Source organism: Puntigrus tetrazona, unplaced genomic scaffold (genome assembly GCF_018831695.1).
Source record: "Puntigrus tetrazona isolate hp1 unplaced genomic scaffold, ASM1883169v1 S000000009, whole genome shotgun sequence".
In the NCBI taxonomy this organism is placed as follows: domain Eukaryota; kingdom Metazoa; phylum Chordata; class Actinopteri; order Cypriniformes; family Cyprinidae; genus Puntigrus; species Puntigrus tetrazona.
This window is the reverse complement of record NW_025047689.1, coordinates 194887-221858: the sequence shown is the minus strand read 5'-3', so window position 1 is coordinate 221858 and position 26972 is coordinate 194887. Positions and strand designations below refer to the sequence as shown.

The window sequence follows — 26972 nt, the reverse complement described above, 5'->3', positions numbered from 1 at the left end:
ATAAGACATTCAGTGGTTATTGGACTGTTTCATAAGATGTGTGTAATGATATTTAGTGCAGTATTTAGTCAAATATTTACCCTGAATACAGAGAGTCAGAGTCCAGATGAGGGGATGAGGATGTTGTTCATTGTAGTAGTTGAGTCTTGTGTGATGATGAAGATTGTGTTGTGTTCTGCTCTCAGTCATGAAGTGTTAAACTCACAGCACTATAAACACTCTCATGTAAAGTGTCTCTATGTAAATGATCTTCTCAGGTCGGGGAGGCAGCAGAAAGAGTCTCTTGTTGTCTTTGGAGTAAACAGGAGGAGTTGAGCTGAAGTCAGGAGAAGATGGCACTTTAACTGCTGACCCATCAACTGAAGACGAGCGTGGTTCAGGTCCAAACGTTTGAGGAAGTTTGGACACCACCTGACGATCTTTCTCTGGCTGAAAGCTGGAGTCAAAAGACTGTGATGTTGTTAGCACACAGATCTAATAACAAACACTGATCTTCTACATTCTACCAATATATGATTGTTGAGAATCAGTTTTTGAATCATTGTGTGACAACATAATGTTTTAAACGTTTAATCTTTAAAGGAACACTTTTTTGTGGATATTTCATTGGTTCTTGTGACACACACACACACACACTCACTCACACACACTCACACACACACACACACACACACACACACACACACACACACACACACACACACACACACACACACACACACACACACACACACACACTCTTCACTGGTGTCTGATAATAGATTTATTGAGATAAAGATGAGTGATAATCAGCTGGTCATGTGATCTCAACATAAGATATTGACACATAAGTTACTGCAAAAACATGAATAAATAATGAATAAATGATTAGTTAAATGTGTAAATAGAGTCAGTTCAGGTCATTTAGAGCACGTTTTAGAGATAACTCTTCATGAAGGTACTAATGATTTATAATCATTTTCAAATATTTTTATGTACAAATTTGACTGTAATCCCGTTTATGTGAATTAATATTCACTAATGATGTGTGTTTCTCTCTCAGTGTGTTGAAGTGTTTGTGTCTCTGCTGGAGTTTGTGTTCACTCGAGTGAAGAGAGGTTTTTGTACGAGTCTTTCATTAGATCGTATCACTGTGGTACACTTTCGGTGGAGGAACTAAACTGGTGCTCGGTAAGTCTTTTTAATTCTCCAAACATACAATTTTTGATTTATTTTCTTCATTAGTTTTAACTCTGAGTTCATACGTAACTAAACTTCTTTTGTAGATATACAAAAATAAACAGATTTGATCTCAGAATATATATAGCAGCTACTTTCTGTAGTTCAGTCAGTGATTCTGAATCTGTTTGTTATCGTTGTTTTATAATTCAGTCTTTTAAAAACAAGAACGATTTCAAAAAATATATAAATTCTGTTTATTCAGTATTTTCTAATTATAAAAACATATTATTTTTAGTTACAAAATCTTTGTTTAAATTTTTTAGTTATAAAGAACTGAAAGGTTGAAAATATCTAAAAGATATTTTTCTTTTGGGATGTAAAACCTAATGAAATTTAAGCAGTCGGTGTCTTCTGTGTTTAATTTCATTCATGAGATTGAATTGAAGAATTGAAATATAAAGTGAGTCTGTAACTTGTTATATTGTGTGTATATCAGCTCATTTCTAATGTTTTCTAATATATTCAGCAACATAATATTAACTTCATCTGAACTGTGTCACAACATTTCATCTTAAATTAGTCACATTTTTAGCTGTATTTAAAAAAAAATAAAACATGAGAGGACTATTTAGCTGCTGGTTCTTATAATTCAGTGCTTTTAAATACAGGAACGATTTGTAAAACCAAAAAAGAAAGAAAGAAAAAAAAAGAATTTATAAATTCAGTTGATTCAGTTGTTTTCTAATTACGAACAAAAGTGATATAATTTTAGTCACAAAATCTCTGTTTAAATTTCATTTATAAAGAATTAAAATATTCAACAGAAAAAAACCACTAATCAGTCGGTGTCTTGTGTGTTTAGTTTCATTTATGACGCTCTAATTGAATTAAAATGTATAGTGATTCTGTAACTTGTATATTGTGTGTATATCAGCTCATTTCTAATGTTTTCTATTATAATCAGCAACATAACTTAACTTCATCTGAACTGTGGTCATGACATTTTAGCTTAAAATAGTTATATTTTATTAGTGTAAAATAAATTTAAAAACATGAGCAGAATATTTATCATAAAACACTAAACTACTGGAATCAAGCGTCAGTGCCCTGCTTTAGTTTAGTTTTATTTCTGAAGTTTGATATAAATGTAGGCAGTGATCGTGTGGTAGTTTGTGTTTATCACATGAACTGTGATGAGATGGTGATCGTGACGCGCGCCCTCACGCCTGCTGCTGAAAGTCCTGTAGAAATGCTGTGAACGCTGCAGAAGAGTGTGTTTGTGAATGTGTTGTGTTTGTCTCCTGCAGCTGGTCCCACAGAGAAGCCCTCGGTGTCTCTGCTGCCGCCCTCTTCTCTGCAGATCTCTGGGAGACTCAGCCGCACTGCTCTGCCTGCTCAGCTCTTACTCCACAGGGGCGCAGGTGAGCTGACGCTGACGACTCCAGAGGTCACCGAGGGGTCGTGACCAGCGCAGAGAGCGAGCGGGACGGCCTCTCACAGCCGCAGTAGAGCGTCCTGACCCTCAGCAAAGCACGCTGGGAAAAGGGAGAGAAGTACGCCTGCAGAGTAACACATGATGGAGCTTCTCGACGCCTCGTTCCACAAGAGTCACTGTTAGTCGCCGCAGTGCTGATGTTTCTCTCCTGAAGATGAGCCGCATCTGAGTGTCCTGTGTCAGGCAGGATTCACGTGGAGTCTAGTGCTGCAGCTGTAGTCATTTACTGTAACTCAAGACTGAAAGAGAGCTCTAGTGTCAAAGCACTGGCTGATCTTTCAATCTGCTGTGTTTGCTGCAACATTCAATAAAGCTTCTCAACAAGCTCCGCTTGTGTCCGACCACATCATTCCACAACTAACAGATCAAGACGCATGTAGTGTTTTTCACAAGCTCCATCAGTAGCAGTAAATGGGAGTCAAATAAAGCTCTTGGGGTTTGAACATGGTCTCTGGAGACAGAGCTGCTCTATTCTGAGACCGTCACAATCACTCCACTCTGACCATGAAAATGAGATTTTCAGACCGTTTGATTGGTCCATAATCTGACGGAAACAGATGGGTTTCGCTTTCTAGTCAAGCAGAACAGATGTTACTCTCAGTATATTTAAATTACGTTTATTCTAATTTTTATTTTGAAAAAATAAATTTATTGGAAATATAATATATAAGGAAATATATTCTAGTACAGGAGTATAATATCTTGACCAAAACATAACAAATAAAAGATCAGTGAAATGATCTTTTTATCCATTTCTAGAACATTTCACTTATACTTGTATGACTGAAAATAACACCATAAACAGAACATCATTGAATATATAAGCAGCGAAATACAATTTTCTGAAGAAACACAATGCAGAAATGAAGAGTATATTTACAAACTTAAGCCTCCGAGTGTCTGAAGCAAACAAAGAAAAAGAAGAGTTTAAATGTGATTTTCATCTTATCTTTGAGTGTGACTTATATTTTAAGCTGTGTTTCAGACTCTGTAGAAGTTATAGACTGCTTTATCACACACACGGCCTGTGAAAGACAAGAAGAGTCCATCAATGCTTTACAGGTTTGCATCTGTGTTTTAATTTTATACGTCTGTATCTAGACCCGTGGATTACAGACATAAGACATCAAATTAATAGTGATAGGCTAATAACACACACAGAAATAAATCTAATAAAAGAAATAAATAAACATAGCTAAATAAATTAATAATAATAATAACATTGTAAGAATGCACTTTGCAAATAGTACTTATACCTGTAGTGTACTTATGAATTAATGTGCTTCATAAAATATATTAAAATTACTTTTAAAAGCAAACTGAAGCTCATTATACGCTCATTACATAAAATATTATACAGGCCTTAACATGGTTGCTGTAACTGTTACTTTAAACCCATTAAAAGGTTTAAAGGATGGTTTTGCTATTTTCATACATAAAGTAAACATACAATATACTTCAATTAATAGTAAAATAGTATGTTTTATATAAATATAGTGAAACTCAATTAAGTTTATTATATTTAACTAAAACACTGACTTAGTTTCATCAGGAATATAATATTTGTGTTGTAATGATATCGTGTTATTAGTGTGTGTTCTCTGATCAGTGTTGTGTGTGATTGTGTTGTAGAGCAGCTGCAGTATCTCTCAGCTGTATCAGTGCAGTCTCTGTGACTCTGACTCACAGCTTTTTGTACGACTCTTTATCACTGTGTGAACACATAACTACCACTGATATAGTGTGCACTCTGACAGTAATAATCTCCTGTATCTTCAGTCTGGACTCCTCTGATGGTCAGAGAGAAATCAGTCCCTGATCCACTTCCACTGAATCTAGATGGAGTTCCTGACTGGAGTCTGTTTATGTAATAAATGAGGAGTTTAGGAGCTTCTCCAGGTTTCTGCTGATACCAAGACAAACAGGTACCACAACTAGTAAGTGTTTGACTGGTTTTACAGCTGATCGTAACAGTTTCTCCTTGTTTGATGGATTTTATTTCTGGATTCTGAGTCACTGTCATTTGTCCCCAGCTCTCTGAAAAAGACATTTTAGCTGTTTAGTGAACATTTTGACCAAATATTATACTATACTATTAGACTATATGAGATGTTGTAGTATAGTTTGTGATTTTTCATAAAATATTTACCCTGAATACAGAGAGTCAGAGTCCAGATGAGGATGAGGATGTTGTTCATTGTAGTAGTTGAGTCTTGTGTGATGATGAAGATTGTGTTGTGTTCTGCTCTCAGTCATGAAGTGTTAAACTCACAGCACTATAAACACTCTCAGAGCACTGAAGCATGTCTGATGATGTAAAGAAGTGGGCGGGGTTTAGCTTGATCTCTGCTAATTAAGTAACTGATAAATCAGTATAAATGATTAGTTTGTTATTTTAATTGCAATATATGTTTAAAAAGAAGAAAAAAAAGATTTTTTAGAGAATTTAGAATGCTATGATATTTAGATTTTTCCAACATTATCATCAACAGCAGAAACAACATTTAAATATTTATGGTTTTTCAATGTTTGAATAAACAGACAATATTGATTCAAAGATTCAACGTTAATTCTTACACTGAAACAATTACATTTTGATACGGAAAATCATTTTATGTGGCCTTTTTGTCATTACTATAAAGATCAACTTATAGAATCAATTATAGATCAACAAAGTAATTTTTCAAGTATTTCTTTTATATTTTACACTGTGAATGGGACAATAATTACATTACAGCACACGTATCTGCCCCGGAGCTGATGTTTCTGTTAATAGACACTACATTTATTAGCAAAAATTTATTAATTTGTGTATTTGCATAATGCTGGACTTGATTTTAGAACTTTTCTTTTATCATTTCATGCAGGTTTCCTTACAATGTTACATCCCTATCATTGTATTCTTCTGCTTTGTACTGTTCAGTGCTTTGATGCAACCTGTGATGTTAAAAGCACTATATAAATAAAAATGATTGATTGATAAACTCGTAACGCCTGTGAAAGAGCAACAGTTGACACGAATGTGAAAGAAAGACATGACTGAGAAAGCTTGTGTACGTTCACCAGAGTATATTTAGATCTGGACAGATCTCCTGGAGAGACGGGAAAGGTCGACTTCTTAAGACTGACTCTGAGAACAATCTTACTCTTTTCTTTATATGAAGTGCTGCTGGTCTTATGTCACTGCAGGAGTGTGTACGGTGGGTTCTTAAAGCAGTTTCATATTCTTGACAGGGTATTAAAGGGGTGTTTCTGTTTCACAGCTTTGTTTTGTTTTACCTTCTTTCAACTACAAGCTATTTGTGTATTATTATAGCAATGTATGTATATATATATTGTGGCGGGAGGAGCCAACGACAGACACAGTGGGTGTGGCGTCAGGCTTTTTTATTAACAGAAATATACAAAATAAAGTGTCCACGGGGGAAAAGTGCCCACAATAAACAGGGGAACTGGTGTCCTCGTCATGCTGCAGGGGAAGAGCAGGTCGGGTAGTGTTCCAGGGGGAAGGGTCCAGGTAAGGGGTGGAGTACGGCGGCCGCACGCGCTCCTCTCTCTGGTCCGGGGCGCAAGGGGCAGCAGCTTCTTTCCCGCGGCTTCTCCATCGCTTTTTTCCCGGTCGTCAGTCAGACAGTGCCGTGTGGTTTAGGCTGATCGGGCTAAACGCTGCTTTCTGTGGGGAGTAAAAGAAGAGCGGTTAGTGTCGGTGTTCATGGAGGCGAAATGCTCCCCGTCAGCGTGCCACGTGGCTTTCTTATGCCGCTTTGCTGATTGGGGGCAGCTGGGACCGATCAGCCTGTGACAAGCAGGTGCACATGTTCCTCGCTGCTGGGGACGCTACTGCCAGTGTCTGCAGTTGGTGTCAACAACCAGGGGACCGGTGGTCACAAGGTCGGAGACTTGGCCCTCGTTCCCTTTCCATATTTTAAAGAGGTTGACATGGTACAGCTGGTCAGGTCTTTGGCGGTCGAGCGGGTGCAGTCTGTATGTGACCGGGCCGATTCTTTCCACCACGGTGTAGGGTCCCAGCCAGTTTGCTAAGAACTTGCACGCAGCCGTAGAAACGAGGACCATGACCTTGTCACCGGGCTGGAATTCCTGTGGTTGGGCTGCCCAGTTGTAGTGCCGCTTTTGGGCCTGCTGAGCCTTGCACAGGTGGTCCTGGACTAACAGCATGGCGCTGCCTATCCGTTCCCTCATCTCCTTGACATGCTCTACGACGGTGCGATGGGCTGCCGGCTGCCCGTTCACCCTAACCCTAGCTTCCGGGGTTTCCTTGGGCGGCTCGTGGTGGACGATGCAGCCAGCCAGCCAGCCAGCCAGCCAGCGTGCAGGGGGTGCCGGATCTTCCATTGGAATCGGCTCGTCGTGAGGGAACCGCTGGCCTGTTGACTGGTCGTGGCGTGCCCTCCGGTGCCTGTCGCTCCTGGACCACCCCCTGGGGAAAAGGCGGCGCTTGCTCCTCAGACTCCTGATGTTGGGCCTCAACGAGCTCCATGGTGGTAGCTGGGTTCCTCATCCTGACTGCTTGTCTGTGTAAGCGGGGAAGGGCTCTTAGGAAACGATCGACTGCGACCTGCTCCGCCCCCTGACCCGCCGCTAGCGCTCAGGCGGGGAGATGTTGGTTGTACTACCAGCGGTGGAAATGCTGGGCTGCGGCGATGGGTGAAAGGCTGAGCCAGGAGAGAATCTCTGGGGTACTTCTGGTTAGCTCTCCGCGCCTCGCTGGAAAGGAGAAATACACACGCCGCGCCCGCCAGTTAACAGGGGCCAGTATCCGTGCTCTCCTCTGGGTGCCAACCTTCTGCATTGGCAGTTGTCTCGAACATTAGCAGGAATGCCTCGGGATCGTCATGTGTGGACATTTTTGGTAGCAACTTGGTGGCTTGGGCTCTGGGGTCAGGCAGCGGAATGCTCCATTTCGCCCTGTCGAGTCGCCAGATACTCGACGATTTGTTGCTGACGGACGCTGACCTCGGTGAGCCATTGTAGCAGTTCTTCCATGGCGGGGAGTGTTATGCCAAGCGGTAAACTAAAAGGGAAATAGAAAAAAACAAGGGGGTGAAGATGAGATCACTTGCCGGGTGTTTCTTCACACTTGCCCACATTCTCCACCAGTGTGACGGGGTGAAGAAACACACAGCAAGGAGGGCTCAAATCAAAACCTCGGAGGGTGGAGTTATTTAACAAAGAAAGATTTTGTAACACTTTGCATGTCTTTATAGTCACTTTTGTTCAGTTTAATGCATCCATGCTAAAGAAAAGTAGATTCATTTATTTAATAATCACGTGTTGAGGTTTTTTACACTTGTTCTCAGTTCTCATTTACCAAACCAGTTCAGACACGCTTCTTGAAAATGACTATGTGTGTGTGTATGTATATATATATATATATATATATATATATATCAGTACTACCTGACAGCAGTGATTCTGGTCTGGAATCACTTTCTTGACACAGCAGCAGAGAGGACAGCTGTGAAGGACAGACTGAAAGCTGCCGGTCATAACCTCATAACACTGGTCCTGTAACGGAGCAACAATTGACATGAATGTGAGTGGAGCCTAACGACAAGCTGAGTGTGTCATCATTACATTTCAGTGTGATATTGTCTCAGTTTTATTGATTTTTTTTATCTGTACTTCCCTTCCGACAGCTGCAGATTCTCTCTTTCTCTTTCTGTCTTTCTTTTTTATTCCTTTACTCTTTCTTTTTCAGGAAGCTGACAGAATTACACTGACCGTACATAAAGAGCGAGAGATATATTGCCATATCATTTTCTCCATAAACTTTTGCACAGTGACTTCCTCACAACACTGACACATGCATCAAAAACAGAATTGTGATGAAGTCCAAAACAAATGCCTGATATTAACACAAAAATATCAGAATTCAGAGGAATTTAGTAATTTCTTGAGTTCTGGAATGGGATTTGTGCTGTAAAGGGTTTTAACAAGTGGGTTTAATGAGAGTTTAACAAGTCAAAGGTAAGGTTACCTTTCTGACTTTCTTTGTGAGGCCAGCATCGTCACATTTATTGACTGAAGTGTTTCAAAAGACAACTTCAAAAAAAACACTTCAGGAGTTACACAGTTTATTGCTAAATGAGCAAATAATGTCAGATCATTTCAAACCTTTTTTCTATTTGTATTTCATACATACTCAGAAATAAAGGTACAAAAGCTGTCACTGGGCGGTACCTTTTTAAAAAATACACTTTTGTACCCATTATTCCTTAAAAAATGGACCCTTTAGGTACAAATATGTCCCTTTTAAAAATCTACCGCCCCAGTGACAGCTTTTTGTACCTTTATTTTTAAGTGTGTATTTGCACTAAAAGGTATAATATACAGTATTATCATAATTCACTATGTTCCTGTTTCATCCTAATCCTTAGATATATCACATTAACCCTCTGTCCACTAAAAGACACACTGCAATCATCTGCAAATGTACAGGCTTTATTCAAATATATTTACACTATATGTATAATTGAAATTACATTTCTTTATATGATTCAATGAATTTATAAAACCACAAGCTGGTTTTAGACAGCACAGACTCCTTTTGCAAACCAACTAAAAATCTATTACATCTAAACATTAATAAATATGAATTATATGTACAATTTAGTGTCTAGTGCCTCAGTCTGTTCCTCTTATTTACACAATGCCCCATTTCTCCCTTTTCTCTACTCTCTATCTGATTTCTAGCTCTGGTTTCTGCTGGTGCTGTGTGTTCAGCTCCTCCAGGATCCACACAGAGCCCCTCACGGACTGAAGATGACCAGGAAGCAGTTCTCTGCACTTCCTGTGTCACTTCTGCTCTCCCTATACAAACAGTCGAAAGCATTGATCCAGACTGATCCCAACGACACAATCCAGCCGTGACTGTGCTGTGATTCAGAAAGTGTGTGTCACTGGTCTTACACCTGTTCAGTTTAACCAGGGGTGGCTCTCAATGTCCTCTAAACTGGGCCGGTCTGATGCCGATGCACGGAGACACCAGCGAATCAGCTGACGGCACTCTGTTACACACAACACAGCCTTCAGCAACACAAAAGCACACGCTTCACCTGGATCTGGACGTGATGTCCGTCTCTTGCCTGTAGACAGCTCTCTAGGGAAGGTCAGCCTGCTTTTGGAGGTGACCCTGCGTGCTCCTCTGAAGGGGAAACAGCCGCACAGGATGCTGTAGAGCGTCACCCCGACCGACCAAACCGTAGCCGGTCCTGCGTAATAGCGGTGCTGCCGAAACCACTCCAGGAGGGCGCGATTCAAGAGTGCCTGAGAGACACAACAAGACCACAAACGTCCGATCAAAATCTTCCCTTTGGTGTTCACAAACACATGACTGCAGTGAGATCAAAGGAACCTGCAAATTGTTGGTAGGCCGAGTCTTGCAGCAGATCTCCACAGCCGAAGTCCAGCAGCTTGATGTCGTGGGACTCAGTGGAGATCAGAAGGTTCTCAGGTTTGACGGCCCCGTGCAGGACTCCGCGGCTCTGCGCAGTGTTTCAGCGCCGTGATCAGCTGCAGCAGGACTTTTTGGCCAGAGTCTTCTCCAGACATCCGTTCTCTCGCAGAAACTCTGGAGATCTTGGCAAGGAACAGGGACGCTCCAGGATCATGGTGTAGCGTCTGCGATGGTCGAACCACTCCAGCAGCTGCAGGACGTTTGGGCAGGCAGGAGCCGAATTGACCAGGGTCATCAAAGCCACCTCCAGCGGCAGCAGACCCTGACCTTCCTGCAGAGACCAAAGATCCGTTACATCCAGAGCTGAATGCAGATTCACAACAGATTCACCTTCAACTCACCACGTTCAGCGTCTCAGGCGCCCTGCTTTTGCAAACGTACTTGATGGCAACCTGTGAACAGATAAACCGCAGGAAATCACACATTCACTGATATCGCCATTTCTAAAAGATGTTTGAATGAAGCAGGGAAGGAAACGTCTTACTGGCAGTCTGTCGGACCTGCGTATCCCAGCATGCACCGAGCCGAATCCACCTCGGCCCAGCAATGGGCCCTTGGCATACGCTTCTGAAACGCACAAGAAATGTATAAACAGAACATTTTCTATTAATAACTGAGTCATGACATCTTTGATAATCCTGACCTCTGCGGGAGCGTTTGGCTGGTCTTGTGTTGGAGGTGGACGGCCCTTCATCCTCCCGGCCGCCGCTCTGCCGCTTCCTCTTCCTGTGAGGCTGATCTGTGGACACAGAAACAGCCAGGTCAGAAGGCAGAGGTGCGATGTATCCTGGTAGCTCTTGGCTCAGGGGCTGCTCTGGGTCACGATCACCAGAGCCTCGTCTCCCATCCTCCTGAGCAGCCGCCTGAGAGATACCAGCGCTCCTGGATCTGGAGCGGCCCGAGGCTGAAATATTACACACTTACAATACTTTCATACTGTTTTATTAACAGTCAATAATCAAAACATATTTAGCACCGTTTATCTGTCACGTGGAACAAGATACACATCACTTAACTTAAATATAACAGGTTGCACAAGCTGTCAAACAATGCACATACCAATAATAAATATCCTAAAATAATCAATTAAAAACATACCTCAGTCTTTCGTCCGAGTGAGCCATTGTGACCTCCTCCAAACTCCTCAAAATAAGAAAATAGGGGAGAAAGAAAATTAATAGAATAAAATGAAATACAATAACTATACAAGACACAAGTGCAGAAATAAGTTTAGTTATAGAACAAATAACAGTTTAAAACTCTTCTCCAAGAAAATCCGCTGATCTCCGTCTGAAATAAAAGTCTTCTTCTCGGGAATCCTCCGATGAGCTTCAGAAAGCAACAAGATCTGATCAGAAAATACCAAATGTCTCCTCGTCTCACAATCAACAGATAGCGATGGGTTCGAGTGTTTATATATTCAGTCAGAACTCATAACACGCGTCGCTATAGCAACTAAGACGCGAATCATGCCGGCGCTTACGTCAGTTCCGCATCGCGCGTGCATGTCATCACGAGTTGAATATTTATGCAATTATTCAATTTTATTTTAAATGTAATAATTATAATAGATTGTTTCATCTGAACACTTTAATTATTTAACTATTTTAAAAACAGCTTTGAATGAATATTAAGGGCGTTTAAATTGCAAGATTTCATTCAACAGTTCAATAAACGACGCTGATATTAAATGACTTACATTGTCTGACTGCAACGCTTTTTCATGATTTTGCTCTGGTTCTGTTTAAATCAGTTTTGTTTATGCATGAATGCGCGTTTTTAAACGAACGAGTCAATGATTCAGTTAGACACTCATTAAGAAAAGACTCCTGAATGAATCAGTCTTGTGAACGAATCAATTCGTATGATTCGATATTTTAGTTTCAATTGTTAAATACTCATTCTGGAACTATTTATTTAATATATATATATATATATATATATATATATATATATATATATATATATATATATATATATATATGTATATATATATATATATATATATATATATATATATATATATATATATATATATATATATATATATATATATATATATATATATATATATATATACACACACACACTGTATGAACCACACTGCAAAAAAAATCCTGGTCTTAGTTAGATTGTTTCTAATGTTTTCAGCCAAAATATATAAAAAAATTCTTAAATTAGAGGGATTTTCTAGACTGTAAGTTTACTGACAAAGCTTTCAAGCAAAATCTCTCACTTAATTTTGACTCACTTTTTCCTAAAATGAAGCAATAATTTTGAAAAAACAGAAAAAAATTTATGTAGGAAAAGCATATTTCACAGTGCAGCAACAAAAATAAAATTAGTCATAAAATTGGGAAGGACTAAAAAAGAAGTCCAGATATTCTTGTCTGGTGACAATCTGTTAAAAAATAGTATACATTTTATTATTATTTGGTAAGCTATTGTTTCTTTTAATATGGGGTGTAAGCTATTTTGTCTGTAAATGTCCCTATAGTGAAATTTGCTGATATGATCAAACCAGTGTGCATTAAAAAATAAATAAAATAAAGTGAGCTGCATTAAAACACAATGGAGCTCAACAAGAGTTTTCTGCTTGTAAATGTGGAAATTGTTTGATTTATTGACTTGTCTCTAAGGATCCTCGCTCTTATACTAAATACTAAACACAATGAAAATGAATTGACTTTGAAAGACACACACCTTGTTTATGTCTGTGTTGTGGTTTGTGATGGTGACCACTGAGACCTTTTGTACTCTGTCATCTAGTGGACATTTTATGTTGTCATTTTTTGCGGTTAATATTCATTTTAGTAGAGTTACGTAATGCATTGTTGGAAATTAACACGAATGAATATAGAGCTAATACATTTATCTGAAAGTATTTGCCATAAAACAACATATATGGACATTTGCATTTCATATTAAAATCAGTCTATGTAAAATGTACTACAGATTCACTCAGAAACTCCATTTGTTGTAATGACTTGTGGATGTAGCTTTGAAATAATTCTATTAAAACACATCAGGTATCTACATAGCCTATAGGATCATAAAAACAGGCCATTTCTAAATCATTAACATTACATTTTAAAATGACAAATATCATAAAATCATTAACAGGAACCTATAACACGCATATATTCTTTATTCTCCAATTTACTGAACAGGATACTCTATTTTAGTTGATCTCATTATTTTGTAACGGGTCTTTTATACTTGCGGGGAACAGGAAGTGTTTTTGTTGGTCTTTCTCGCTGCTGTTAAATGAATGGCTCTATAGACTAATAAAAAGAATTAGAACGTGACGCGAGCGTTCTTTGAGGCGCTTATGTCGTCACAGTAGATGTTTTGAAAAGAATGTCGAAGATTAAACTTGTGCTGCTTCAGTCTCGCATCGGTATCACATCTGATCTGCTGGTGAGTCCACGATAAACTTATGTTTTTATATTGCTTTATTGACTTAATTTGCATATGAGTCATCTTAAATCCTTAACGGTGTTTCGCGTGAACTGAATTAGAGCCAAATCACATTTATTAGTGTTGTGAATATCCCTTTATGAAACCCGAACACGCAACATACATTAACTACTGCTATTTGCGATTTTAATACACATTTTTATTTCATTTTTCCCTTATTCAAAACTTTGTGGTGCTTCTTACATGGCTGAATAAATTCAAATGTAATATAGGTTGTGATAAAAATACATCTGCAGTAAGATGGAAACACAAATTAGGGCTTAGCTTCTTTCCATTAACATCAAACAGTAAACGCAAAAAGTGTTTTGGGGTCATTATTTAAGAAAAATTATTTGAAAAAGGTATTGCAGTACAAAAAGCAAACGTCAAAAACCTGTTCTAGAATTATGTTATTACTATAGGTATATGTTGTATGTAGAGTACAGGTAAGGTTTCTTGACTAGAGGTAAGTGTTGTATAATGCAGTTAAGTCCTGTAGAATACAGGTAAGGTTTGTAGAATACAGGTAAGGTTTGTAGAATAAAGGTAAGTGTTATAGAATACAGTTAGGTCCTGTAGAATACAGGTAATGTTTGTTTAATAAAGGTTAGTGTTGTACAGTACAGGTAAGTCTTATAGAGTACAGATAAGTTCTTTAGCATATGTAACAGGTAGTATAAATTAGTATTTGGGGCTTGTTCACTTTAAATGGTATGGGTCTAAAATGGTTCAAGTTTGCCATTGTAACGGTTCTGTTCAAATGGAAATATATTTGGTTTGGTTCGATATATATTTCATTCCATTCAGTAGTTTATCTAACACAGACGGCTCTTTCGGGAGTGTGTGTGTGAGCGTCGGGGAAAATAATGGTGTAGGTGCCGGTTTGATTTGGCAGCGATTGCCAAGTGAAAGCATCCATTTTCTGGGAGCAATTGATTGGGTGTGGTAATATACCTTGTGGGGAGATCATGAAAACTTCCTCATGCGACTCAGAGCCTGCTGAGGAAGTGTTGTGTTATTTTTCCCTGCTTTTTACAGGTATTACTGTGATATATGTGTAAACTCATCACTGTGTGTTTTTATAATGCATGCCAAGAGTATGAACCTTTATATTAGTAGTTGAAAGAGTGTGATATTCACTGCAATAGTGCTGCTTGCACTATTGGAGGCACATGGCCGTGGTGTGCAGCACATGGATGCAAGGTGATTTCCTTCTCACAAATCTAGTGAGATGCACATATTTTGTGTTACATTCAGTTATACATTTGATAATTGTTATGAGTTGTATAAGAGATTATACAGTTATTACTTTAAGTTACTTTATTTTACTACAATTACAAACAATTACAAATGTATGGAACAGTTTGCATATAAAAATGGGTTTGTCTGTTTTATGCAAACACAGTATATCCATACGGTGACGGATTTGCTTTCATGATTGATTTGTGAAATGTAATGTAATTGTGTACGATATGAGTAAAAGTCTTCATCAAGAAACATCGTCGTAACACTCGTGGTTATTATTTTCCCTGCTTTTTCCAGGGCGTTACACATACAGGTAAGGTTTGTTGACTAAAGATAAGTGTTGTAGAATACAGTTAAGTCCTGTAGAGCACAGGTAAGGTTTGTTAAATACAGGTAAGTGTTTTAGAGTACAAGTACAGTTATTGACTAAAGGTAAGTCCTGTAGAGCACAGGTAAGGTTTGTTAAATACAGGTGAGTGTTTTAGAGTACAGGTACAGTTTTTACAGTCCTGCAGTACAGTCCTGCATAATAAAGGTAATAAGGTAATAAGGTTAGTTGACTAAAGGTAAGTCCTGCAGAATACAGGTAAGGTTTGTTGAATGAAGGTAAGTGATTTAGAAAACAGGTAAGTCCTGTAGAATACAGGTAAGGTATGTTGACTAAAGGTAAGTGTTTTAGAGTACAGGTACAGTTTGTTAACTAAAGGTCAATCCTACAGAATAAAGGTAAGTCCTGTAAAATACAGGTAAGGTTTGTTGAATAAAGGTAAGTGTTGTAGAGTACAGGTACAGTTTGTTAACTAAAGGTCAGTCCTGCAGAATAAAGGTAAGTCCTGTAAAATACAGGTAAGGTTTGTTGACTAAAGGTAAGTCCTGTAGAATACAGCTAAGGTTTGGTAAAAACAGGTAAGTGTTTTAGAGTACAAGTACAGTTTGTTGACTAAAGGTAAGTCCTGTAAAGTATAAGTAAGGTTTGTTGGTTAAAGGTAAGTCCTGCAGAATAAAGGTAAGTCCTGTAGAATACAGGTAAGGTTTCTTAATTAAAGGTAAGTGTTTTAGAGCACAAGGAAGGTCTGTTGAGTAAAGGTAAGTCCTCTAGAACACAGGTAAGGTTTGTTGAATAAAGGTAGGTCTTGCAGAAAACAGGTTAGGTTTGTTAAATAAAGTGTTGTAAAATACAGTTAAGGTTTGTTGAGTGTTTTTTGTAAGTGCATTTAAATGACTAAATGTAAATGTAGAGTGCAGGAAAGGTTTATTGACTAAAAGTATTTGTTTTAGAGTCCAGGTACATTTTGTTGATTTAAAGGTAAGTCCTGTAGAATACAAGCAAGGTTTGTTAATTAAAGGTAGGTACTGCAGAATACAGGTAAAGTTTGTTGAGTGTAGGTAAATGTTTTTTGAGTACAGGTACAGTTTGTTGACTAAAGGTAAGTCCTGTTGAATACATGTACTGGGTTTGGTGAATGAAGGTAAGTGATTTAGAAAACAGGTAAGTCCTGAAGAATACAGGTAAGGTTTATTGACTAAAGGTAAGTGTTTTAGAGTACAGATTAGGTTTGTTGACTAAAGGTTAGTCCTGTAACATATAAGTAAGGTTTGTTGATTAAAGGTAAGTCCTACAGAATACAGGTAAGGTTTGTTGAATGAAGGAAAGTCCTGCAGAATACAGGTAAAGTTTGTTGAATAAAGGAAAGTGTTTTAGAGTACAGATACAGTTTGTTGACTAAAGGTAAGTCCTGTAGAGTACAGGTAAGGTTTGTTAAATGAAGGTAAGTGTTTTAAAGTACAAGTAAATTCTGTTGATTAAAGGAAAGCATTGTAAAATACAGATTAGGTCTGTTGACTAAAGGTGAGTCCTGTAAAAATAAGTAAGGTTAGTTGAGTAAAGGTAAGTAAGGTTTGGTGAATGAAGGTAAGTGATTTAGAAAACAGGTAAGTCCTGTAGAATACACGTACAGTTTGTTGACTAAAGGTAAGTCCTGCAGAATACAGGTAAGGTTTATTGACTAAAGGTAAGTGTTTTAGAGTACAGATTAGGTCTGTTGACTAAAGGATATTCCTGTAACATATATAGTAAGGTTTGTTGATTAAAGGTAAGTCCTGCAGAATACAGGTAAGGTTTCTTGACTAAAGGTTAGTGTTTTAGAGTACAAGTAAGGTCTGTTGAGTAAAGATAAGTCCTCTAGAATACAGATTAGGTTTGTTGACTAAAGGTCAGTCCTGCAGAATAAAGGTAAGGTTTGTTGAATAAAAGTAAGTGTTTCAGAGTACAGATTAGGTTTGTTGACTAAAGGTCAGTCCTGTACAATACAGGTAAGGTTTGTTAAACACAGGTAAGCATTTTAGAGTACAGATTAGGTCTGTTGAGTAAAGGTAAGTGTTGTACAGTACAGGTAAGTCCTGTAGAATACAGGTAAGGTTTGTTGAATGAAGGTAAGACCTGTAAAATACGAGTAAGGTTTGTTGACTAAAGGTAAGTCCTGTAGAGTACATGTAAGGTTTGTTAAAAACAGGTAAGTGTTTTAGAGTACAGGTACAGTTTGTTGACTAAAGGTAAGTCCTGCGGAATAAAGGTAAGTCCTGTACAATACAGGTAAGGTTTGTTAAACACAGGTAAGCATTTTAGAGTACAGATTAGGTCTGCTGAGTAAAGGTAAGTGTTGTACAGTACAGGTAAGTCCTGTAGAATATAGGTAAGCTTTGTTGAATGAAGGTAAGTCCTGTAGAGTACAGGTAAGGTTTGTTAAATACAGGTAAGCGTTTTAGAGTACAGGTACGGTTTGTTGACTAAAGGTAAGTCCTGCAGAATACAGGTAAGGTTTGTTGAATAAAGGTAAGTGTTGTAGAGTACAGGTAATGTTTGTTGAGCACAAGTAAGTGTTTTAGAATGCAGGTAAGTTCTGTAGAGTGCAGGTAAAGTCCTGCAGTACTTATTGCAGTAAACAGTAACATGCCGAAAAAATAATATTTAATGTGTCTAAAAGCAGTCTAAAGAGATAAAGACAGATAAAACACTGAAGTAAATGCATGTAAACACAAACGTAAATGTATCTTTATACACTATATTGAAAAAGTATTGAGGTTCCCCTTCCAATAAACAGGTTGAACTACTTTAGTTTATTATTTTTTTTTTATTAAGTTTATTATTAAGTATGTATTTATTATTATAATATCCATGAGTAAAAATCGTAATGTTAAATCATACAATGATGTTCTAGGGAATTGTGGATAGAAATTTTTGGACAGGACTCTAACATGACAATGCCTCTGTGTATAAGGCAAGTTTATATAAGAGATGATTGGTTGAGTCAGTGTGGAGTCTAAAATGAACGTTACCAGTGTAAGACAAGTCTGATGTAACCTTAACTTAATGAAGTAAATAGAGCATGATCTAACATAATGTCAAATAACGCTGCTTCTGGTTATTTTAACGACCACAAGAACAATGTCAGAGCTGTAGCCCAAGGCTGATGATACACAGGGCAATTGAGAAGAGGTAACAGATCTTTATTTGGATCATTTAGATCAGTCGTGGGCTCCATGTATCATCAGTCTGCAAGCCTCATTGATTCAGGACAGGTCCAGCTCCAGTCTACAGCCATGATCCCGGTCCATATCAGTATCATTTTCCAGTAATAAAACCAACAACTCAAATAAACAATGTAAAAATATTTTGGAATAAAGAGTGATTTTTTTTTCACAAAACACAAGTCTTCAGTGTTGTTTTCACACTTGAGTTTATTCTGATTGAACTTTAGTATCTGTATCAAGTATCTGTAAAAAAAAACGTATTTAAAAATCAAATTTATATTATTTTACTTTTGAAGTCTAATCTAAAATTGAAACAATGAGGTCAATGTAATTGCAGTCTCATAGTTATGTTGGGCATATCCTACATTACATCACTCTTTGGTCTGCTATGTTATGCAAATAATGTCATATCATTTCAAACCTGCTGTTTTTATCTATTTGTATTTCATACACACTCAGACATAAAGGTACAAAAGCTGTCACTGGGCGGTACCTTTTTAAAAAATACACTTTTGTACCTATTAGGTTGTCACACATGTGGACTCTTTTGTTGTTGTTTTGTCTTCTCCCATGTGTTCAGAGTGACCTACTTTCTATTAATTGTCTAATTGTCTTCAGCTGTGTCTTGTTAATTTAGTCAGTTCCTGTGTGTATTTAAGTTCCAGTTTGCTTCTGTTTAATCGTCATTAATGTCTCTGGTCTTTTTGTTCTGCCTGCTTGCAACTATATTGCTATTTTGTTCGTTTGTAGATGATTAAAACTGTTTCAGTTTATTTTTCTCATTGAGTGCTCCTTCTCGCTAACCACACCGTGAGCGTGATCCAGTCTACTTCTGGAAATAGTTGAACGTGGACAAACTTAACCCATTTACAGCTGTATTTAGCTTTTTTCCCACTTCAGACCAATGAAAAGGCACCTTAATAACAGGTTACTGCAATCCAGAAATGCATTTTTGATTCTTTGTGTGATATTTTTAAATTCAGCTTTTGACTGCAATGCAGTGGACAATGGATCATTTTTTTAAGATGTTGATTAAAATGTTATTTTCTTCTGCCACTAAAGCCACAAGAGCATTTTTTACAATCAGTAGTGATAGACATAAAATGTCAATGAAGTTAGAAAAGGAAACAGGATTCAGAGATCTGTTGAAATCTGATAATAAAGTGGATTGTGAGCTCATTCAAACTGTTCAGAAGTCTATAGCAGAGCTGGGTGATTTTCTTGCAGTAGAATATGAATCTGAATATGAAATATGAATCTGTGACCATGAGACCCTGACCGACTCCTAATAAATAAATAACTGAAGAGTAAGAGAATATAGGAATATTCAAATATCCTAATTAGAAACTGAAATAAATGACTGATAAATGTCTCAGTATAAATGGTCACTCTCTTAAAGTCACAGGTGTCTAAGAAAAGAAGCAAAAACTTGGAAAACCTTTACACTTAACATGTTTTTTCTTCAACAAGCACCTCACAACTTTTCTTCAGGCAATGTCAAATCTAGTGAGTGTTATATAATTATATTACTTTGCATTAATAAGTATATTTCCTCCTTAGAACATCATATAAATAAATCTGTGAAGTGTTTGATTCAGTGATTTGTGTTGTTTGTGATCCTCTCGTCATCAGCTGCAGTATCTCTCAGCTGTATCAGTGCAGTCACTGTGACTCTGACTCACAGCTTTTTGTACGACTCTTTATCACTGTGTGAACACATAACTACTATGATAACTCTGACAGTAATAATCTCCTGTATCTTCAGTCTGGACTCCTCTGATGGTCAGAGAGAAATCAGTTCTGGATCCACTTCCACTGAATCTAGATGGAGTGTTTGACTCTCTTTGGCCTGAATAACGAATCAAGAGTTTAGGAGCTTCTCCAGGTTTCTGCTGGTACCAGGCCATACATGTATATGAACCTGGACAGCCATCATACACTGCTGTGTTAGTTTTGCAGGTTATAGTGACGGATTCATCAATCTGAACTGTTTTTACAGAGGGAGTCTGAGTCACAGTCACTTGTCCGCTGAGACCTGTTAGAAACATAACAAGAGTTTAAAAAACAGGATCTATGTAAAAATGTCACTTTTTCATAATAATTGCACCATTTTAACATCACCATGTATAAATACACAGAGAGTCCAGATGAGGATGAGGATGTTGTTCATTGTAGTAGTTGAGTTTTGTGTGATGATGAAGATTGTGTTGTGTTCTGCTCTCAGTCATGAAGTGTTAAACTCACAGCACTATAAACACTCTCATGTAAAGTGTCTCTATGTAAATGATCTTCAGACACAGAACGGCTGTCAGTCTCAGACCGCAGATGAATTCATTCAGTCACGTTATTCATATATTCTATAAACTTATTTTGTATGTAAATATTCTCTTTCTCAAGTAGCAGGAGTGTCTCTCTCTGTTTTATCTCAGTTTTTATCTACATTATAAAAAAGGCTTAATTTTAATATGTACAATTTTCAGATATTCGATCAGGAATCAGGAGTTTCATTTTTGAGAGGGGACATTTTCTAAAATATGCCATTAAATGTTTGATCCCGCTGTGTATTTTTGTTTTTATAATGGAGAGATTGTTGAGCGTGTATTAGTACAGTCTCTGAAGAAAACACCAGTGTGTAATGTTTTAAAGACTTATAACTAATTATAGCTTTTAGTGACGATGAAGGGGTTTCAAATGATTTTGTAAGTTATTGAAGAAATTTTAACTGTACCTGACCTTAATCATTATAACTATTTTATGTGCGCCGGACTGTCAGTATCCTTCCCTGACCGTCATGTGTGTCCTGTCTTTGTTTCTTTCTTTGTGTTTGTCATGTGCTTCTCTTCTTCTGTCTCCTTGTTTCCTGTTACCACGGACTCTTGTTTAGTCCTCGTTTGTCTTAGTCTTGTCTTCTGTTCCTCGTGTTCTCTGTACCTTTATAATGTCCTTGTCTTCTCTCTTGTGTTGTTAGTTTGATAACTCTACCTGTTGTGTTAACGTCAGTGTTTGCTACTGTGTCTCCTCAATCTCAGAGTCTTTGATTATTCCCTGTCTGAGTTGTTTTTGTTTTCTTGGTTTTTGTCAGTCATCTGTCCTGTCCTGTCCTGTCCTGTCCTGTCCTGTCCTGTCCTGTCCTGTCCGGTCCGGTCCTGTCCAGCTGGCTGTGGACTGGCTTCACCTCAATACCATCAGCGCTCCGGTCATTATCTTCTCTGTGTCTTCACCTCTCTGGTCAACCGTCATCTGGGGCTGGACTCAGTCTCCTCTCAGCCTGACTACTGTCTGGACTGTGTTCACTTCTCTCATCTAGTCTACTTGTTTCTTAAATAAAGCTGTTGACACTCACCGTGTTTTTGAGTCTTCTCTTCAGATCCCTGACACGACATCAGCTTGAGTTCAGTTTATGAGAGCAACTCTGAAGTATGGAGAAAACAATACACGCATTAATAACTGTATTGTTTGTCCTGAATCTTATTGTTAGTCGAGTATTAAACTCAATCACACACCGTTTAAACCGGTCTTAAGTTGCTGGGGAATATTTGTAACAATAGGCAAAAACACATTGCATTGGTCAAAATTATTGATGTTTCTTTTATGCCTAAAATCATTAAGATCAGATTCCATGAAGCTATTTAGTAAACTTACATTTTGATTAGTAATATGCATAGCTAATTTGGATCACTTTAAAGGTGATGTTTTTTGAACAGAGAAACTTGTTTTTCAGAGTCTGAAGGTCCATTAGGTGTTTTTTTTTTATTTCCAGGTGTGTTTTCATGCATCTTCACTGAAGAGATGATTGAGTTTGGTCACACCACCATAAAGTCCAGATCAGTGAAGTGTCTCTGTGATGTTTGTTCTTCTGTAGGTTTCTCTCATCTTCTATGATCATGGAGCTCAACTCAAGTGACCATCAGGTTCTCGGTCATCAGTCTAGACAAGGCCTTTCTCCATTAATTGCTCAGTTTGTCCAGAAGATCAGTTCTAGTAAAAGGTTTGTTTGTTACAAATGTCTTTTATTAAGAGAGACCACGTGCTTCTGTGAATCTTCAAAGCTGCAGATTTTGTTCTGTACAATTCTCCAGATCTGTGTCTCGATACAATACTGTCTCTGAGGTTTACAGACACTTTCTTGTACTTCACGGCTAGGTTCTGCTCTAACATACACTGTTAACTGTGGGACCTTTCAGAAGCATGTCCTATCAGCTAGATTTAGCACAGGTGCGCTCCAGTCAAGGTGTAGAAACATCTTAAAGATGATCAGTGAAATCAAAATGAACCTGAACTAAATTTTGAGTGTCACGGCAAAAGCTGTAAATACTGATGTACATTTTGGTTTGTTTGTTAGTTATTTGTGTAATGAATTTGCAAAGATTTCAAACAAACATCTTTCACATTGCTGCTTCAAGTCAAAGACCTGCTGTGTGTGTGTGTTTGTGTTTTAAGAGATGCTTTACAGTTGTTCTGTGGCATTATAAGTAACATTTACAGGATCCTGCAATATTGTGAAAAATATATATCACAGTATTAACTTCTTATTTGTCTTTAAAATGTTAAAAGGGTGGGGATGGACATGGTCAGCAACAATACTCAGGTAAACTGTGGCATTGACACGATGCTCAATGGGTACTATTGGGTCCAAAGTGTGCCAAGAAAATATCCCCCACACCATTACACCACTACCACCACCACGAGCCTGAACCGGTGATACACGGCAGGATGGATGCAAGCTTTCATCTTGTTGACGCCAAATTCTGATCCTACCATCCGAATGTCGCAGCAGAAATCGACATTTCTCCAATCTTCTATTAGAAATTAGCGTTTACGAGCAGTTGGACAGGTGTACCTAATAAAGTGGCCGGTGAGTGTATTTGAAATATAATGCAGCAGGCCTTAACATGATTACTGAATAACACGATGATCATATTAAAACACTAAATTATTTTCATCAGGAATATTTGTGTTGTAATGCTATTGTGTTATTAGTGTGTGTTCTCTGATCAGTGTTGTGTGTGATTGTGTTGTAGAGCAGCTGCAGTATCTCTCAGCTGTGTCAGTGCAGTCACTGTGACTCTGACAGGTTTTTGTACGACTCTTTATCACTGTGTGAACGCATCTTTATTGTTGATGTAGTGATAACTCTGACAGTAATAATCTCCTCTATCTTCAGTCTGGACTCCTCTGATGGTCAGAGAGAAATCACTTCCTGATCCACTTCCACTGAATCTAGATGGAGTTCCTGACTGCCGTTGATCTGCTCCATAAATGAGGAGTTTAGGAGCTTCTCCAGGTTTTTGTATATACCAGCTAAGACATGCTGTACCTCCACAACAGCAGGGAGGACTTGTGCTAGTCGTACACTTTATTTTAACTTCTTCTCCTGGGTTGGCGAGCAGCTGTGAAGGAGTTTGAGTCACTGTCACCTGCCCGATGGATTCTGTCAAGTGAGGAACAGTAGAAGTCAAATAGTTTCACAAACTCATTTATCTTTGGAAAATACAGACATAAATAATATTGCAGACCTTGACAAAACACTGCCAGAGTCCAGATCAAGATGATGCTGAAAGTCATGTTTGTTGGTTGATGAAGAAGAGCTCTTGATCATGTCGAGTTCATAGAGATATAAGGCTTGTGCTGTTCATGCAAAACACCCTCAGTATGCAAAAACTAAAGACGAGACAGAAGAAACTCATTTATTGATTCAGAATCAAAGTGTTTCAATTCTATTTTTAGTTTACTGTACTTCACTACTGTAATTATTGAGGTCGATTTAGTCTCCACTTCTATGAAAATGTTTGAGATTGGCCGGTTTGAATTTGTGATCTGTGTATTTAATCACTTCATTCATATTATTCTTTTAGTCAGAAACTTAAACAGTATTATTGGCTCAATCTTGATCCATTGCTTTCATGACTCTTCAGTTATAATGAATCTCCTCAGATCTACTACATTATGACAGAAAAGATACACAGAGATCATCATTGCCCTCCACACCTGGATAAAAGAGAAACGTGTGAGATGCTGTTTGATGACTTTAACTGAGTCTTGGGCCCTGTCCACATGAATAAGTGTATTTTCTGAACCCGTTCTCTACTTGTTTGGATGTTTATTCACATTTAAACACAGTATCAGGTCGCTGAAACTGAAACTTGTTCAAAACTCTTTCCAGGGTGAAGATTTTCAGAAAGTCTGGTTGCAGTGAATGAGTTCGATGTCAGAGTGTAAGATTCTTTTCAGGCGTTAGGTTTTTATAAAATACCTGTTCATGTGTGGACTTTAGATTCAATAAATCCCAGAGTGTTAAATTTACAATTAGCAAATGAACCCTGCTCAGTGTTTATATGAGAAACGCTAAAACAGTGTTAAAAGTAAATGTTCTATGAAACATCAGTCAATAAAACATTTTTTGGCACTTACATATTTTAACTAAAAATATATTGCAACCTTTACAGCCTACAAATGAAAGAGTACACTGAAACTAACCTGACAAATGAACTGTTATGTTTGATTTATTCTGTATCTTTCTGAAAGTGTTAAATCTAGATTAAAATGGAGTCTGATTTCGCTTCAAATCTGTGTCCAGCATACAGCAGATCAAACTGAAGACCATGAAATATAGATGAATGATGACAGACACTGATGTACAAACAACAAACACTGACTGTGAGCCTAAACTTCACAAAAACTATAAACTGGTTCTTCAAATCTGATTGGTTAATCACAGAGTTGTTTCAGGATGAACAAAGACGTCCCACTCAGCTAAACCAGGTTACAGGTAACTAAGTTAGGGACATGTTTAGTGATATGAGTAGATTTAAGAGATGGGTCAACAGTATAATTATGAATATAACTACAGAAAATAATTAAAGATGTAACTATATAGGTATTTAAAAAAATATATAAAAATATTTACATTTTACGATGAGTACATTATATGAAATTATTGATTTAAATGCAATTACAAAGTAGTTAAAAAGTACTTAAAAGTAGTTAAGGCCAATTATAAAGTGTGACTAAATATCTTAATTAGAAACTGAAATAAATGATTGATAAATGTCTCTGTAAAACTGATCACTTTCTAAAAGAAGAGAAAACTGTTAACATGGTTAAACTCACAGCACTATAAACACTCTCAGAGAACTGAAGCATGTCTGATGATGTAAAGAAGTGGGCGGGGTTTAGCTATCTCTGCTAATTAAGTAACTGAGATATAGCTTATGTTCATTGCAATATATGTATAAAAAAAGAAAAAAAACTGAATGCCAAAATTTTTTTGAGTTGATTTTTTTGAGAATTTTTGGATTTTTCCAACATTTTCATCAACAGCAGCAACATCACCAAAATATTTATGGTTTTCAATGCTTGAATAAACAGACAATATTGATTCAAAGATTCAACGTTACTTACACTGAAACAATGACATGTTGATACGGGAATTCATTTTATGTGGCCCTTTTATCAGTACTATAATTTTTCAAGTATTTATTTTATTTTTTACACTGTGAATGGGACAATCCCTACCTAACACTATCCAACACATTTTGATTAATTCCTCTTGTTTTAATGACTTTAATGACATTTAAAAAGGGAGGGAAAAAATTGTCAAAAGTCAGGTTTGAACCAGAGTCACTCGCATAAAAACATTACAGCACACACATCTCATCGACACTACTGTACTTGTCCTTCAGCTCTGAATCCAGATCCTTCATAAACAGTCATGTATAGTATAGGTTACAAAGCCACAACACTTCATAGCAGAGATGACGTATCATATCCAGGTGATTCATGCACCTTTTTGAGCTGCTCAGCAAGTGCCTTGATGCTGTCCGTCTCTTTCTCTGTGCTGTTGGCGCTGGTGGAGGTGTTGAGTGCCTTTTCTTTCAGCAAAGCTACATCGCTTTCCAACTTCAGCAGCCTTCGGGTGGCTTTACTCAGTTTTAGCTCCGAGTCCGACTCCACCTTTTGAACAAAAGAGATATGGTACATTTTAGTCAAGTGCTTCTTAACCAGAATCCCACTCAAAATTGTTCATTCCAAAAATAGTTTTGCTTCACGTCAGATTTTTCTACTAAATGTTTTTGCTTTTGACAATTATTTGTACGACAAAGAAGTCTTGTATTTCGCCTTAATCAAAAATACTATAAAGACATGATTTCTATTTTCCTCTGAAACTTTTTGTTCCAGTCAATTTTCACATTTTAATGCTTTAGAAAACATTATTTCATGCCTATTTTTGTTTAGAAATACCTGAAGGCAAAAACATATCTATAAATATCTATACTTCCGACAGCTGCAGACTATCTCTCTTTCTCTCTTCCTGTCCTTCTTTTATTCCTTTCTTTACTCTTTCTTTCTTCAGGGAAGCTGACTGAATTAAACTGACCGTACATAAAGAGCGAGAGATATATTGCCATATCATTTTCTCCATAAACTCTTGCACAGTGACTTCCTCACAACACTGACACATGCATCTAAACCAGAATTGTGATGAACTCCAAAACAATTGCTTGATATTAACACAAAAATATCAGAATTCAGAGGAATTTAGTAATTTCTTGAGCTCTGAAATGGGATTCTTGCTGTAAAGGGTTTTAACAAGTGGGTTTAATG

At 37.5% G+C, this 26972-nt stretch overlaps 3 pseudogenes and 1 gene segment (V, D, J or C); 1 reads left to right on the top strand and 3 right to left on the bottom strand.

Moving 5' to 3' along the window:
- Window positions 1-26972, bottom strand: part of LOC122332334 — a 249997-nt pseudogene that overhangs the window by 126345 nt on the left and 96680 nt on the right.
- LOC122332338 overlaps window positions 1-26972 on the bottom strand; it is a 190245-nt pseudogene that overhangs the window by 81533 nt on the left and 81740 nt on the right.
- LOC122332339 overlaps window positions 1-26972 on the top strand; it is a 70757-nt pseudogene that overhangs the window by 26268 nt on the left and 17517 nt on the right.
- Window positions 4365-4896, bottom strand: LOC122332353. The segment is given in 2 exon segments: window positions 4365-4693; window positions 4806-4896. Coding segments are annotated over 2 exon segments (378 nt in total).